We start from the raw sequence: 17,274 nt of genomic DNA, 5'->3' as shown, positions 1-17,274 counted from the left end.
CCAGTTCACTCACAAATTACATGACCAGCTTGCCAGCACACTTTGTCGATACACCATCAAGGGAACCCAGCAAGGAGAGGGGAGTAATGTGGTGCACCCATGGAAGTCAGTGAGCAGAGAAGTAAAGTATTCACGCAAAACCTGAGGAGCTCTGGGGTCTCCATGGGAAAAGAATCATTAAGCTCAGCAAGAAGATCTGCCGAGAGATAAGAGGCTGCAAGATGGGGTTAAGAGGTCAAAAGTTGCACATCACCATCATGATATTTTGCTTAGGTCCCTTGCCCATTGATGGTGATTGGCATTAATATATTGTTATGCCTCTGCTGACGAAGTCGCCAGAGGCATCGTGTTTTCGGGTTGTCCGCCCGGCTGTCTGTCTGTGATGGGTTTTCGTTACCTTGTTAACTTAAGAATGGCCGAAGGGATATAAATCGAACTTGGTACAAGTATGTATAATGATACAAAGATTAACTGATTAGATTATGGGGTCAAGAGGTCAAAGGTCAAGGGTCAGAGATCCCATGAGGTAAAAATTACAGCACTAACTTGTGAACCAGTGATGGGATTTTGATCAAACTTGGTATAAATATATATTGTTGCGGTTCTGGAAACCGCATGCCTTCAAGGCGATGGCATCCAACATCGAGTGGTCCCAAGACAGTTATTCCATTAATATACGTTTAGATAGTCCCTTCCCTTTTGACAAGTGGGTCAAATGGGATGTGCGTTGCGGGGATCTCATAGCTAGGTTTGCTTACACCACTAATTTCATGTCTACTCTTCTTTTATGCTTATTTTTGAGGTAAATCCGAATTTGCGTCCAACACGTGCAGCACGTGCCGCGGCTGTGAGAACACCATGATACCCGCAGAATAACTTCTGCGGGGGAGGGGAAAAGAAAGGCCACGACGGCACCGCGCGAGCATTCATAGCACAGAGCTCCCATCCTCAAGCAATCCCTCAACCCAACTTTTGCGGTAAGTTATACAGTATGCTCAGCCGCTCGAGATGATCGGCTCAAGCTTCCAATGATTTGGGATGAGATTGCCGGTTGCTTTGAAAAGGCATACGAATGAATATCTCTCAAAGAGGCTGCACGGATGCTGTTTTTCACAATGCAGAAGTAAATGACCCAATATCCGCGAGAGTGTGGTTCGTAGCTTGGTGCCAAAAGCTACATCGGCAGAGGCTGATAATAGAAAAACGACAACCATGCCATGTTGTGCACGATATGGGCGGTGCGTACTTTTCAACCCATTTCTGGACGAATTATATCGATTTCGCCCTGTGCACACGATAGCAGAATCGGGCGAATGCGAGCGCTGACCACGTGCGCCATGGTGGATCCGCGCGCACTGTACGGAACGTGCTAGAAGGCAGACCCATGCTTAGCTCGTGACACCTTATTATCGACACATCTTATAGAGCAGGGCATGAATGGACACATCTTACCGTCTGTGAATGGATTTGCATTAACATTTTACCTTCTCGCCTCTACGGCCAGCAAAGCTGCGATCGGGCAGAGGCATGTTGTACAGCGCAGGCCGCGTGGCGCATCACGGAGCAGGCACATTGACCATTGCAGGTCAGGGGCGCCTGGACAGGCATGCGGTACCGACACCACCCTCGGCTGGTCATCAGGGCATGGCCAGGGGGTTCTTGCAAGGCAATTCATGAGGCGGAGTTCAGTGTGGGCGATTCGTATCATGTCGTGAGGTCGGAGCAAGACATTTTCACAGCGTGGGGCCTCCTGGCCGGAAGGGGAACGTTGCCGCTTCCGGCCATCGAGGCCGGGCCGCGCGGGAGGCCAGGGCCAATCAGAGCACCTGGTTCGGGTGACGACGCATTGCTTTGGGGTGCCCCCTCCTGCCCCATGGGGCCTATAAAGGTCGGAGCGGGGCCGTTCGTTCTCTCTCTGTTCTGCTGCCCCTGCACGAGCTGCACTTCGTCATTCGCCTGGACTCTGCCCTCCTGTCGGCATTACCTGGACTCCGCCCTCCTTCATCATCGCCTGGCCTCCACTCTCCCAACTCATGTCCTCCATTCACGCCCGATGGTCGTGTCGCATTCTCTGGACGACGGTTTGCACGAATTGCCACAAAGCGAGAAACAACGCGCCAGCTATCGTTGAGGTATTGCACCATGGAGCATTCCCCCCAAACGTGTTGGTAGCGCGTTCGGGCAATCCATTGTACAAGGTACCGAGAGACCGTAGCCTCAGCTCCTCTCCCTTCTTGTTTCCACAACTCCTCTTCATCGGGGCTTGTGTGTGTGTGCGCGCGAGTTGTCCTGGCACCTGTCCACATAAGTAAGATTGCAGATGATTATTATTATCATTTCGGGTTAAGTCTGCTCTGTGTCTGCTTTTGTAAGTTGCTTGTAATATTGCCACACCTCTCACATTTCTTCCTTTCCCTGCATAACACCCTAATAAACTATTCCCTGTGCCACATACCTTTCTTTGCTTGCTTGTAAATAAATAATTATAAGAAATGTTCCCAGCTCGTTTTTGTCTTTTCTTGCATTGATCCAGCATGGTCCGAATCCTAGCTTAGCCTGGACTTTATTCCCAACGATCCATTCCTTTTAGCCGGTCCATCCTTGGCAGTGTCACTCGGCTGCATCCGATCCGGTAAAGTGATCCGGTCCGGACAAGGCGTTCCGAGGGTGGTAATTCGTTCCGTTCCGTGGTGCCCGGTAATTAAATCACGTGATTAAATTAGTTAACCCGGTTAACCCATAGACGGGAGGACCCAAGGTCATGCGATTGAGTTATTGGAATCCACAGTCGGTTTGCGACCCGCCGTGTCACAGAATTATCTGTGTGCGACGACCTACAATTCCAGGGAGTCTGGTGGGAGCCGAGATAGCTTCCCCCCTGGTGGTTTTCTTACCCGATCCCTGGGCCGCAACATTATAATGCAAAGATGAACTGATAATTAGATTTTGTTATCAAGAGGTGAAAGGTCAAAGGTCATCTCAGGTAAAAATGTGATAATTCAGCTGAAGGGATTTAAATCAAACTTGAAACAAGTATGAATAATGAAGTAATAATGTAGGTGGAGGCATATCTGCCAAAGTCACGCTGTCGAAGAGTGCCATTTTCGTTTTTAATGCCATTTGTATGTATATATGTATATATATGTATATATATATATATATGTATATATATATATATATATATATATATATATATATATATATATATATATATATTGTTGCAGTCTTCGCGCCCGCCGGCGTGCGAACGGCCACGTAACTCGAATCGCGGCACGTCGCCCACCGGACGGACAATCCAGTCGTGACCCTCTCGGACTAACGCCGGGAACCAGTCACGGGTGGACCTTCGGTCTCACCGCGATCGGAGCCAATCAGCCCCCCGCGTGGGATAGGGTTGCTCGCCAAATTCGAACTACCTAAGTACCCACGCGGAGGAGTAGACGAGCGATCGCACCTCGCCGCAGGTCGACTTCGGACACGGGCCATGGCGACCCGTTCCGTACTATCAGAATAACCGAGCGGTGTTATCGTCGACCTCGACGGTTCGATTAATTATCGGGCGTATTCAGCCCACTACCAACCCTTTACGTGAAGCAAGATGGGGATTCAATGGAGGAAAAGACGAAGCGGCGGGAGAACAGTTCAACAATAAAGCACATTTATTCGCGACGAGACGGAAAGCACACAAAATACAATTCCACCAAATGCACACAAAAAAGAAAACACAATTCCATTTTACACAAAAAGCAAACATAAAAGTGAAAACACAGTGCAGAGCTAATACCGACTACCGAGCACACGGCAACACTTATACAATTCTACTTCACAGACGGCGCCGACAACACATACCCAAAACCAAGGAAAGAAATACCCTCAAGAATGAGGTAGGCCTGGGGCCGAGACCAGGTCGGGCCTACCCGTCTGGTGATGAGACGCGGAGCGCGCGATGGCCCCGCAACCCGCGGGCCTCGTGGACAGTGCCTGGCAGGGGGTGGGAACGGGGCCCCCTTGGTCGCACTATCTCAGCGCGGGGGGAAACAGGAGGGGGTTGCTGATGCTCGGGGTATAGAGAGGATCTTTATTATGTGCGCGACGAGCGTCTCCACCTCGGCCAGGTCGCGCTGCCGGCCTCCCAGGGTGCAGCTCCTGCACGACGCGAGCACCCCCTCGTCCGCCCTCGCCGCCTCTCCCACAGCTGCGTCCCCTCCGTTCCGACTTCAACGCACCTGACGAGCAGCTCCACCGCCCGCGAAGTCTTGACTCTCTGTTCCGACTCCTTCGCCTCGTTCCGACCTTTACTACTCCTTTGACTGACGAACACCGTCCTTTTATCCCCCCCGTAACTTCGCCTTTGACTCCCTCCCTTTGAACTTTCACCTCGCTCCCCATTGGCCCGAGAAAAAATGTGCGTGAGGGCTTTTTGATCCACAAATTTGCATATATCGATCGCCCTGGGGGCGAGGCCAGTCGCCCCTCGCTCACCGATTGGACGGCAAAAAGTGGGCGTGTGTCGTTTTCGATCCGTTTTTGAAGCAGAAAATCCGTGATTTTGTACACGCTGTTCAACGTGCGCCCTACACGAGTCCAGCATCGGTGCCCATGAGTGGCGCGAGATGACGGTGATGCGATGGTGGCGAGGTGCGACGGTAAAGGTCATGGCGGTTGTGGTGAAGCGGCGTTGTGGTTGGTGGTTGTTGTTGTGGTTGTGATGGTGGCGATTGGTCCAAAATAAAGATAGTAAAAGAAAAACGGCTATCCTGAAGAGTCGCAGCACGTATAAATGACATGTATTCCCACTAGACAACGGGTTTGGGCCTAACTACACATGCACTTACCGAGATACCTCACCTAAGGGACCTGAATGGTGGTTTGCGAATCTGGTAACCACAACACTACCCCCTTCCCTTTTTACAGACTCGTCCCGAGTCGTCAAATTTTCGTGTGCCATCATGTGTAGTTTCCCCTAGTACATTTTACCTACGGATCCCTGAGTGCGACATTCATGGTATTCGTGTCCCCAAAATAAATAACCTGAGGGCTGCGTAACTACCTAAACAAACTCACTCACACGGACGACTTAAATAAAATTGCCGGCGCTAAGACATACATGCCGGGGGCGCACTCATATTTACAGTACATCTTAACCTTAACTTACAAATTTTACACTAAACCATGGCCCAGGATCATTGAACTCTGCAAAAGAAAGCAGTTAGCAGGGAGCCAGGCTGCCCACATGCAGTCTCTGGCTCAAACAATGCAGGTGACAGGGAACGTGGCTGGCTGCTCACACGCAGTCCAAAGCCTTCCCTTTTGAACTGAACTCAGTGAACCACAACGGTGCATGGGCTGCACAACGCAGTCTCCGTGCCAGCTCAAGTGGCACACGCAATGAGCACAACGAATGAATGGATGAATGGATGGACGCAAAACACGGTGCACGGGCTGCCACTGCAGGCCCGTGTTGTAGCTGCCAACAGGGCAGTTCTCGCAGCTGGCAAACTGTTGCCTTGATCCTGGCGCACATGGAAATGAACGGGGGGGGCACAGCAAAATTGAACGGGGCTGGTGAACGTGGGCAGTGGGCATGGCATGGCAAAGGTGAGCAGGCAAACACAGCCCGCAGAAGAAGACCGTTGCAGGCAAACACAGCCGGCAGATGAACTGGCCGGCACAGGCCTTGAAGTACCACAGCTGCAGATGATCCGGCCGGCACAGGCCTTGCAGCACAGCAGCTGCAGACGAAGTTAGCCGGCCTCTGCCTTGCAGCAAAACACGGCCAGCCGATGAAGTTGGCCAGCCTTTGCCGTTCAGTGGAGGTTGGTGGAGGGAGTGCGGTGGTGCTGGCCACTTGGAAGGCGGGCTCGGACCTACCTACCTGTCTCCCTCCCACCTATCGCCTTTGCCTGTCACTGTACATACCCACTCCCTTAATTTGTCAAACCCCAATTTAGCCCCAACTTATTTTTTTATTGTTTTTATTTTTACTTCCCCACTATAAATCGTCCCCTAACCCCCTTTATCGTCCTTGTTCGGCTAACCTATTCTGTCACCTAGCCTACTCCCAACCCCCTACGTTCCCCTCCCGGAGGGGAACAAGGGAGAGCTAACGTCCCGTGTCGAGGCCCAACGAAGCCTCAGAATGGCCTCCTCAGAGTTCGGCGATCTATAACCAAAGTGGGTCCAGCGGCCCACAACGACAGCGAGGGGATGGATGGTGCGGAGGGGTACATCTCCTAATCTACCCTAACCATTTAACTGTTAAACTACCACGGGGCTTTCACCAAGCACCTCTGGGTTAAACTATTGGGTCTCCCAACCCAGATCCCCTTCGCCTGTGTTGGTGTCAGCACAATTTCGGGCCTCGCAGCCCAATTCTCCCTCCGTGCCCTCACACGGTCTCCTGGCTGGGACACGTGGCTCCCTTTGGCAGGCACGACCCTCTGCCGAATCTCCCGCTATGGCACCCCGGGCACTACACTGCCTCCCGAGCCTACCAGCTCCCTCACACCGAGGAGTGCCCCCATGGCACCTCCCTGAAACGCACACGTGGCAGGCCGGCCTCCGGGCCCCTTTCCGAGGGTCACCCGTGCCCACTGCACTGCCCACGCGGCTAATGGCGCCCCGGGCCCCGCACCAAGCAGGCGCACCCGTGCCCACTACTCTGTCCCGGCCCCCATGGGCCACTTGTCTACCGCGGCCGACTAGCCTGGTGCCCGGGTACCCACTCCAGCGATACTCACCTTTCGCAGCCACGCTCCCAAGCCCGTCAACAGGGCTCCTGCACCCCTCCAAATGGGTCTCGAGCCTACTTTCCCACCAACAACAAAACAACCTCCATTTTTCAATTTGACTAACCCCCTAACTCACTTTACTCTGACCCCGGGGTCCCTTGGGCGGGAGTCACTCCTCCCCCCAATCACTCATCGCACCATGCATTCCCCATTCACTCCATACACACAGACCCGCTGGCCTCACTCACTCACCATGTACTCACCTCACAACTCACCAACTCTTCAACACACACACCGCTGAATTCTGCCATCCTTCTAACTACCTCCCTAACTAACTCGTGCTCCCACGTCGTCCCTTAAACTACAGCACGTTCCATTTTAACCTCATTAGCTAAACTACGTCAACTCTACACATTCATAAGTCTGTCCATGTCTCCAAATAATCCCATTAATTATTTTATTTCCCCACCTAAAGCTCACTAAATCCCTCTACCTAATCCATTCCCACGGACTCCATGAGGACTTACCCCTGCCCCATGAAGTCGGTCTAACTAAGCTAACCCTTCCCCTAACTAGTTTCCATCCTGTGCCCAGGTAAGGGGGTCTTTCACCCTTGCCCAGGAATCCTGTACACCCGAAAGTGAGGCTTGCTTTTTTTTTTTCCATGCGCAGCACCTGCGCGGCAACTCAGAGCTCGCGCACTTTGCACCTGCCCGTGACGTCATGCAGCTGCACGTTGTTCCTCGTCCCTCCTTGGGCCGGGACCATCCGGCAGAGATACCCCTCCTGCCGAATTCCAACCCACGTGCAGCCATGGCGTCACCGTGCGCAAAAAAACACAAGCCACACGTCTCGAGGAGTTCCCCACGCGAACACATGTGCTTTGCCCGTTGGAGCTTAACACACACGATCGCGTGGAGAACCCGTCCGGTCCAAATCCATTTACCTGCCTAAACTTTGTCCGTCCGCGGGATCGGCAAATCCACCGCGTGCGTTTCCGGACCGGGACTTCACTCCATAGCGAGCACGTGGCGGTCTCGTGCGCGTTGCACAGCACGAACCGCGTGCTCACTGCTGGGTGAACCCGGCACGGTCGCGAGAAACAACTACAGCCGCTACTCGGCTTTCTCTCCTCTGTCGCCCGTCGTCGCCATTCGACCCACGCACACCTGCGTGTTACGACGCACACAGTCCACACCATCACATTCACGGGGACACGCGGCTGCGTGCTCCCGCATGCCAACCGACATCTCCCTCTCATCCCGCTCTCTCACACACACGGCCTCCCTTGCATAACCCATACCACTCACACGTGGTGCTCCATTCACTCGTGCCTCACTCACACACGCGGGGGCACTCAGCAGCGGTTCCTCATCCACACACGGTGCCTCACCCACACACGCGGGGGCACTAACCCGCGGTGCCTCACTCACACACCGTGCCTCATCCACACACGGCGTGCTGGGAAGCACGTACTCCGGCACCATCGCCACCACACCACTCACCGTGGTGCCTCACTCATACTGGCCGTTTCACTCACACACACGGCCTCACTCACACACGGTGCCTCACCCACGCACGGCGTGCTGGAGAAGCTGCATCTGGCACCATCGCCCACCACACCACTCACACACGGGGTCGCTTCCACACACGGGGCCGCACTCACACCTTGCACCACACACACAGGGACAACCACACTGGGGATTCGTGTCCCCACAAAGGGTCTCCGGGGCCTCTATACCCCCAAGCTCTCCGTGCACTCGTTCACAGCACCCGTCCCCTCAACCTCGCAAAGCACGTGCGATCTCTCCCGGTCGTGACGCGCCTCAAGCGGGCATACTCCCTCCCCTCGCTCCTGGAGGAGGCCATCCAGCTGCTCGCACCGGGTCCCTGCACGCTCCGCGAGCTCACCCCCCATTATCCTCCGCTACCTCCGTGTGTGTGTGTGCGTCACTTACCCCGTCCTCACCGTGTAGTCTCTCCTCTGTCGTTCCCTTCCCGGCTACCGTCACTGCCAACTCTTCACCCTTTACCTCCCTTGTCTCAACTATTATTATTTCCTTTATCGTCACCTCGTGTCTCGTCTCTCACACGTTTTGGTCTCCCCATTTAATTTTTCCCTCTTGGTCACCGTCGCGACCCTCGCCCAACACGTTCCACAATTATTTTTCCACCCGCCTCCACCGCGCGGGCCTGTCCTTTCGTTGCACCCCCACCCAGCTCGTTTGCTCCCACACGTGAAGTCGCCATTCCCAGCTCCCTGAGTCACGGCCTTCATGCCCGCCTGCAGGCATCGGCCCATGTTCTGCGTCTCACCCCGCAGCTCTTTCATTTCTTCTTTCATGTTTGCTTCCATTCCGTTTATTTGCTGTGTATTCGCATCCATCGTCGTTTTCACTTCATTTGTATTTGTATCCATCTTTTCATCCATTTTTTGTGTATTCGCATCCATCCTTTCGTTCATGCCTTTCATTTCGTTTTTATTTCATTTGTATTTGTATCCGTCGTCGTTTTCACTTCATTCATTTTTTTGTTCATTGCCGCCAGCATGGGACATAGCTAGGCCATGTTGGATGCACTCAGCTGAGCCGTTTCGGCAAGGGTTGGGGAAGGGTCTTGGTGGAGAGGGGGGGGGGAGGTGTCATACACCGCGGCCGCTGCCGCACCCACCTCGGGCCTTGGGTTCAGTTGGGCGAGTCCGTGTTCCTGCACAATCAACATTTCCTGCTCGGGGATTCCATCCTGGACCATGGACTCTACATTATTACACATATACATTTCTAATACCCCCGGCTCCCGCTCGCCTTGAGACGCCATCTTGCTTCTCGTGAAGGGTTAATTTGCTCGCTCGTAATTTGGAGGGAATCGGGGGTCGCTTCTCTCACCCCTGGACCGATTCCCGTAAATTTAGCCGGAGACAGGAGAGCCCGTTTTCCTGTTCTCCGATACCAGTGCCGCGAGGAGGGCGATGAATTTGTATCCCACTCCTGACACCAGTGTTGCTGATTTTCGCGCCCGCCGGCGTGTGAACGGCCACGTAACTCGAATCGCGGCACGTCGCCCACCGGACGGACAATCCAGTCGTGACCCTCTCGGACTAACGCCGGGAACCAGTCACGGGTGGACCTTTCGGTCTCACCGCGATCGAGCCAATCAGCCCCCGCGTGGGATAGGGTTGCTCGCCAAATTCGAACTACCTAAGTACCCACGCGGAGGGTAGACCGGGCGATCGCACCTCGCCGCAGGTCGACCCGGACACGGGCCACTTTGGCGACCCGTTCCGTACTATCAGAATAACCGGCGGTGTTATCGTCGACCTCGACGGTTCGATTAATTATCGGGCGTATTCACCCCACTACCAACCCTTTACGTGAAGCAAGATGGGGATTCAATGGAGGAAAAGACGAAGCGAAGCGGGAGAACAGTTCAACAATAAAGCACATTTATTCGCGACGAACGGAAAGCACACAAATACAATTCCACCAAATGCACACAAAAAAAGAAAACACAATTCCATTTACACAAAAAGCAAACATAAAAGTGAAAACACAGTGCAGAACTAATACGAAATACCGAGCACGCGGCAACACTTATACAATTCTACTTCACAGGCCGGCGCCCGACAACACATACCCAAAACCAAGGAAAAGAAATACCCTCAAGAATGAGGTAGGCCTGGGGCCGAGACCAGGTCGGGCCTACCCGTCTGGTGATGAGACGCGGAGCGGCGATGGCCCGCAAGCCCGCGGGCCTCGTGGACAGTGCCTGGCAGGGGGTGGGAGCAGGGCCCCTTGGTCGCACTATCTCAGCGCGGGGGGAAACAGGGAGGGGTTGCTGATGCTCGGGGTATAGAGGATCTTTATTATGTGCGCGACGGCGTCTCCACCTCGGCCAGGTCGCGCTGCCGGCCTCCCCAGGGGTGCAGCTCCCTGCACGACGCGAGCACCCCCTGGTCCGCCCTCGCCGCCTCTCCACAGCTCGTCCCCTCCGTTCCGCCTTCAACGCACACGACGAGCAGCTCCACCGCCCGCGAAGTCTTGGCTCTCTGTTCCGACTCCTTCGCCTCGTTCCGACCTTTACTACTCCTTTGCCTGACGAACACCGTCCTTTTCTCCCCCCCCGTAACCCGCCTTTGACCCCTCCCTTTGACCTTTCACCTCGCTCCCCATTGGCCCGAGAAAAAGTGGGCGTGAAGGCTTTTGATCCACAAATTTGCATATATCGATCGCCCTGGGGCGGAGCCAGTCGCCCCTCGCTCACCGATTGGACGGCAAAAGTGGGCGTGTGTCGTTTCGATCCGTTTTTGAAGCAGAAAATCCGTGATTTTGTACACGCTGTTCAACGTGCGCCCTACACGAGTCCAGCATCGGTGCCCATGAGTGGCGCGAGATGACGGTGATGCGATGGTGGCGAGTTGCGACGGTAAAGGTCATGGCGGTTGTGGTGAAGCGGCGTTGTGGTTGGTGGTTGTTGTTGTGGTTGTGATGGTGGCGATTGGTCCAAAATAAAGATAGTAAAAGAAAAACGGCTATCCTGAAGAGTCGCAGCACGTATAAATGACATGTATTCCCACTAGACAACGGGTTTGGGCCTAACTACACATGCACTTACCGAGATACCTCACCTAAGGGACCTGAATGGTGGTTTGCGAATCTGGTAACCACAACAATATATATATATATAAATACACACACACACACATGAGTATGTGGTAGCAAACCTGCCCAGAGCTCTGAAGCAAAATGTGGTGCCAGTGGGGCAATCATGATGCAAAGTGCAGCAAAGGTATCCTCAAACGCGACCGAGTGTAGCATTAAATGTTCAGGTAGTTTCTGGGATGGAAGGGAGAGGATAAAAACAAGTAAAACAAATTAAAATCATGCATACCAGGTGCCTTTACAAAACCCTCGGTGACAATGTGCAGATTTCCCAAAGCCAACAATAGGAAATATTTATTTCCATTGTATTTTTTTTTTCATCTCTTTTACTTATTTCAAATCACAAGCTGTGTCAAGTACAATAAAAAACCACAACTCAAGTGAAACACTAAACCCACAGTAAACACCTTTATTGATTTGACAGATGAAAACGAAATGGCGATAGTGAGACGTGGAAGCAACTAAAAGAAAAAAAGAACAAAAAGACAGTGACACGTTAAAGCAACTACATTTCCAGTCCTGTGCTGGAGTTCATTTTTGGGGTGCAGGCTATACACATAAACTGGTATTTTCCTGAGAATTTTATCTGAAAAGTGCCCTGTGTATTACACACAATAACGGATTACACATGGGTGATTATGGCACGCACGCACGCACACTTTGAGATGCGGTCGGTCTTCATTCCACCTGCCAAAACCCATCCACGTGTGCAGATAGCAGCCAACAACAGCAACTTGCGCTCGCACACACACATGTACACACACAACTAAAGACAATGACTGGAAGAAGAACAATAATAATGCAGAGGAAACCAAAATTAAACGAAGGATGTCCATTTTAATACAGGTGATGAGGTGTATAGTGACAAAACGACACTACTCTTTCTTTGGGTTACAGACGAGACATGCTGAGAAAACAGATTGACCAAAGTTGTTTTTTTAAACTGCTGCTAAAAGTAAAAACTACAAGAATCCAGGTAAAGAAGAGATATAGTGAGAAACGTACAAGAAGGTTTGTAAGACCCATCAATCTGGAGAGGGCAGCGTTCAGTCCAAAGTCGTTGGTGAAATTGCGAGTCACCTGCACACAGGAACAAAGAACAAACTTTTTTTTCAACTTCCCAAGCAAAAAATGAGCAATTTGTTATGATGCCAAATATACAGTAAGGAGTGTGTTCAGCAAAAATAAAAGCAAAATCCAGTCAAGATAATGAGAGACGATCAGGGCTAGAAAGTGTGACTCGGGGACATTTAATGGAGTCGACCCAATTCAATTGGCGCTCTTCCAACAAGGCGTATTAGTCCGTGGGCTGGACAGGGTTACTATGCAGCCCCCCCTCCCCAACTCCAGTACTCTACTTGTTTGGTATATTTTTTTGTTCCTCGGAATGTTCTGGGTGAGAAAAAAAAATACACCTGTGCGGGAGTGACGGTCATCTCTGCGAGAAAATATATAGCCTCCTGAAGGTAGGGCAGTTTTTGCAAACTTTGAAGTCACGTGACGCGAAAACGAAAGTGAAATTTGAAAATCCGTCCTGACCAAATTTAGATATTGTCCCATAGATTCATATGCCACAATCAAATTCAAGATTGCTTGAGAAATGTAGGAGATAGATTTTGAAAATCGTCATTTTCGCATTGTTTGCCAACTTTGAAGTCACATGACACGAAAACGAAAGCGAATATCGAAAATCCGGCCCGACAAAATTTAGATATTGTCCCATAGATTCATATGCTACAATCAAATTCAAGATCGCTTGAGAAATGGCGGAGGAGATAGAGTTTGAAAATCGTCATTTTCGCAACTTCAAAGGCCTCGTGACCTTGACCTTGACCTTCGGTGATCTTGAAAGTCATACCATCGTGTAAGTCTCATCGACCTCTATCAGGATCACTAATGACCAGATCTCCCGCTTCAACTTCATTGTGAACGGACAGACGGACGGATCGTCACCTCTCCTCTCAACACCAATATTATTAGATCATGCTCGAAGAGATGACCTAAAGATGTTAATACAAAATATTTATGGTTGGAATTGTACGTTAAACACGTATTGATAGGCACCCATAATCGCGTGAAGCTATTTTCGTACTCTGAAATTTTGAGGGAATGGTTGCTTAGCAGCTGCCCGTCTCATTAGGTCATCTCATCGAGCATGACCTAATAATATGGGTGGAGATGTCTTTCGATCCGTCCGTCCATCTGTTGGGAAAATGACGATTTTCAAATTCTATCTCCTCCGCCATTTCTCAAGCGATCTTGAATTTGATTGTAGCATATGAATCTATGGGACAATATCTAAATTTTGATCGGGCCGGATTTTCGATATTTGCTTTCGTTTTCGTGTCACGTGACTTCAAAGTTGGCAAAAAATGCGAAAATGACGATTTTTCAAAATCTATCTCCTCCTACATTTCTCAAGCAATCTTGAATTTTATTGTGGAATATGAATCTATGGGATAATATCTAAATTTGGTTGGGCCGGATTTTCGATATTCGCTTTCGTTTTACGTGACTTCAAATTTGGCAAAAAATGCGAAAATGACGATTTTCATGCGAAAACGACGATTTACAAAATCTATCTCCTCCTATATTTCTCAAGCGATCTTGAATTTGATTGTGGCATATAAATCTATGGGACAATATCTAAATTTTGTCAGGCCGGATTTTCGATATTCGCTTTCGCGTCACGTGACTTCAAAGTTTGCAAAAACTGCCCTACCTTCAGGAGGCTATATATTTTCTCGCAGAGATGACCGTCACTCCCGCACGGGGGTAATTTTTTTGAATACGTTTTTCATTGATTGGTGTGTATCAATTTGAAAGGTTATTCAAATGGCTGTTCAATGGTGTATCGAATGTGCATTTCTGATGAATATTCATCCGAAGAGATATGCAATGACAATGACAAACTCGAACTACGTTGTCGATGGCACACCATCGCATATTCCCGCGCGCACTGCTTTGTCCCATTAACGCTAGGTGAAATTTTATCTTGCAAAATGGATTGACTATTCTTTTCTATTTGATGTGCTTGATGACCAAAGACTTACTATGTTTACTAAATCAGAAGTCATTGCAAGCATGTCAACATTTCATGAAACATTAATTTAACACTGTCTAGCAATATAGAACTGTGCATCAATTTAATCATGGGAATGAACTGTGTATAATATTAATTATAATTATTCATAATCAATTAGAATTAGATAAATACAGTAAAACCTGTGACTGTCACTCATGGGGGCCACATAAGTAAGTTCTTTATAAAAGAATTTACCATGTACAATGGTAAATACACTTAAAAAAAAAAAAAAAAAAAAAAAAAAAAAAAAAATCGGAAGTGTTGTGCACTTCCCCATACATATATCTACTATGTCTCAAAGTTTCAAGTTCCTATTTCAAACGGTGTAGGAGGAGTTACAGGGTAAGACAGACGGACGCACGGATGGACGGACGGATGGCAGAGACAATCACAATATTCCCGCTTTTCTTCGAAAGCATGGGAATAATAATCAAAGCAAACACTTCATCAAATTTCTCAATCAAATTAACAGGACTTATTATGATTATTTATACTTAACCTTAAGTGCTGTTCAATGTATTGGATCTATTAGAGGCATCACTTGGTAAAGATTTGATACCAAATTTGTTGGCTTGTGATGATTTTTCAGTGTGTACAACCAAGGTATTAAGATTAAATCATCGCACAGTTTATTCACGTCATGGTTCCTCGCAAATGAATTTGCAATCTACGGGCGATGGAGATTCAGAAATCACCTACTGCACTCCATCCTACAAGAGTGACATTTTATTGTTCATATGAAGGTCCTGGATGAGAAAAATTATGTTCACTTCTGCATATCTGGAGAGAATTGTAGTTTAAACCTTATATTTTATAGATCATCAAATGTTGTAAAAAGTGATTTTTATGTTCTCATGTTCATATTTAAAGGGTTTATGTGGTTCCTTAACAGACTGTCCATCCCATTTTGAATATTCTGTTCCAACTATTCCATATTATTTGAACAGTCTTTGATTTCCTTCTTCAATTATGTAAACATGTTTACCCGATAAATAATGACCATATCAGAGTATTGTAATCATAATAACGATTGAGGAAAAGTCTGGATCGAATGTTAAAACGAACTCGATTAAGCCACATAGTTGCTGCAGTCATGATGTTTGATCATGGTCCCTAATGGAGGCACGTCATTATTGGTGGTGGCAGCTATGCTAGTGCCGGTGCTTCTTTCCTACAGATGATGTTGACTGATACCGTCCAAAGCTGAACAAACTAGAAGGGCACTCGGTGGAGCGCATACCTCCGCCAGGTAATTCCTGATCCACGAGAACATGTCGGGCCCAACACATTTTAAAAATATCATGCTATACAGTACTCTATCGTTTTTGGCCCTATCTCTCAATGGTGAAGAATCACTTGATATAAAATAATTCTCATATCCAGATCCGGATTAGGATCTTCACCAAAATCAAACCAATTCATCCTTGTCACACACCCAACATGATACATATATCCTGCACACAAACAAACAAACAGGCAGAAAGGGGTGAAAACATAACCTCGTTCACCTTCGGTGGTGGAGGTAACAACTATGTGTAATGTGTTATTTAAAAAAATAAATAAATAAATAAAAAACTTTTTCATGCATTTCACTTCATTTTACATCCTCAATGACATTCAGACAGACATGGAATACGTTTGTAAAGTACAACCTGCTGTCTTCTCATTAAACACGTCAGTCAAGTGATGGATAGACATTGACAGTATAAATCATTTGATAGAATAGGTTAATGGATGTGGATAAAGCATGTGGACTCATGCGCGCGCGCACGCACGCACGCACGCACGCACGCACACACGCACACACGCACACACACACACACCATTATGAGCCCTATAAACTGAGGAAAAGAAAGTGGACTAACCAGGAAGAGTTCTCGTCGTTGGTAGAATCCTTAATCACCAAAATTGTAAGAATCGCAGAATGAACACCCCCACTCCCCATGGTTCTCGCAGTTTGGTGATGAAGAAGAGCATAAAATATAAAAGGTGATACAGAAAATTATCAGGCATTACCATTTCGATGGTGAGGTTCTTGTTGTCACGGAGTCCATTTACTATCTTCTGGTCAGCAGAAGAAAGGCAGGAGGGATTTGGTATTGTTCCACAAGCACGTACTTCTCGTAGCTGAGTAACCAGCATCCAGAGGCGTTTTTGCCAACGCAAAACACCCGTGAGCTTATCCGCTGGAGCACAAACACCATTTTAATGGTTAAAAGTTGGAAACAGTTTATTTTTCAAAGAAAAATCAAAAGAAAGTCTCGTTAAAAATGTCTCTGAAAAAAAAGAAAGAAGGATATTGTAGCGAGACCGGGCCTGACTCAGACTTGACCCTGATCCCGCTGCAGTAAACGCTCCACAGAACAGCCTGAGCATGAGATGAGTTTGATTCGAGCGATGCCATTAGCAGCTTGGGGTTACCGTTACAATTTAAATTGCGTATCAAACTTATGGGTAAATCCACCCTTCAGCAGTGTAAATACCTGCGTTTCACCCATGTTGGCTGAGAAACAAAGGCACAGCTTGCTCAGGCACTAATCATGTCAAGAGTACCATACGGTGTCACCACCTTGTCGCTTAAGGCAACTGAGATCAGGCTATGAGACGGCTTTGGCCGAACCGTCTGGCGACACCTGCTCAACATCAAGTGGCACGACCGTGTTACAAACGAGAGTCTAATGGAGATGATCGGTGATTGATGGTGCTTCAGCAGTGGCAATGTGATGGAACACAAGGCATCATGGCTGGGCCATGTGATTCGGTTTGGTGAGCTGGCAAGCAGCTGTTGTTTGATTGGTTT

At 49.1% G+C, this 17,274-nt stretch overlaps 1 protein-coding gene across 7 annotated transcripts in view; it reads right to left on the bottom strand.

Annotated features, from left to right (window-relative positions):
• The window catches only part of LARS2 (leucyl-tRNA synthetase 2, mitochondrial), a 91,250-nt gene that overhangs the window by 6,631 nt on the left and 67,345 nt on the right, over positions 1-17,274 (bottom strand). For 6 of the 7 annotated variants that reach the window (XM_085845236.1, XM_085845237.1, XM_085845234.1 and 3 more), the window contains 3 exons: positions 16,491-16,660; positions 12,395-12,469; positions 11,452-11,563 (listed from right to left, as the gene is read on the bottom strand). In XM_085845236.1, the coding sequence (XP_085701362.1) occupies positions 11,452-11,563; positions 12,395-12,469; positions 16,491-16,660 (357 nt within the window). The remainder of the gene's footprint in view (positions 1-11,451; positions 11,564-12,394; positions 12,470-16,490; positions 16,661-17,274) is intronic. The other variant, XR_015049079.1, reaches the window with a different exon arrangement.

Source organism: Eptatretus burgeri, chromosome 11, assembly GCF_056783735.1.
Source record: "Eptatretus burgeri isolate ZD-2024b chromosome 11, Ebu_testis_v1, whole genome shotgun sequence".
Taxonomy (NCBI): domain Eukaryota; kingdom Metazoa; phylum Chordata; class Myxini; order Myxiniformes; family Myxinidae; genus Eptatretus; species Eptatretus burgeri.
Note: the sequence above shows the minus strand (reverse complement) of the source record. Positions and strands in the feature narration are given on the sequence as shown.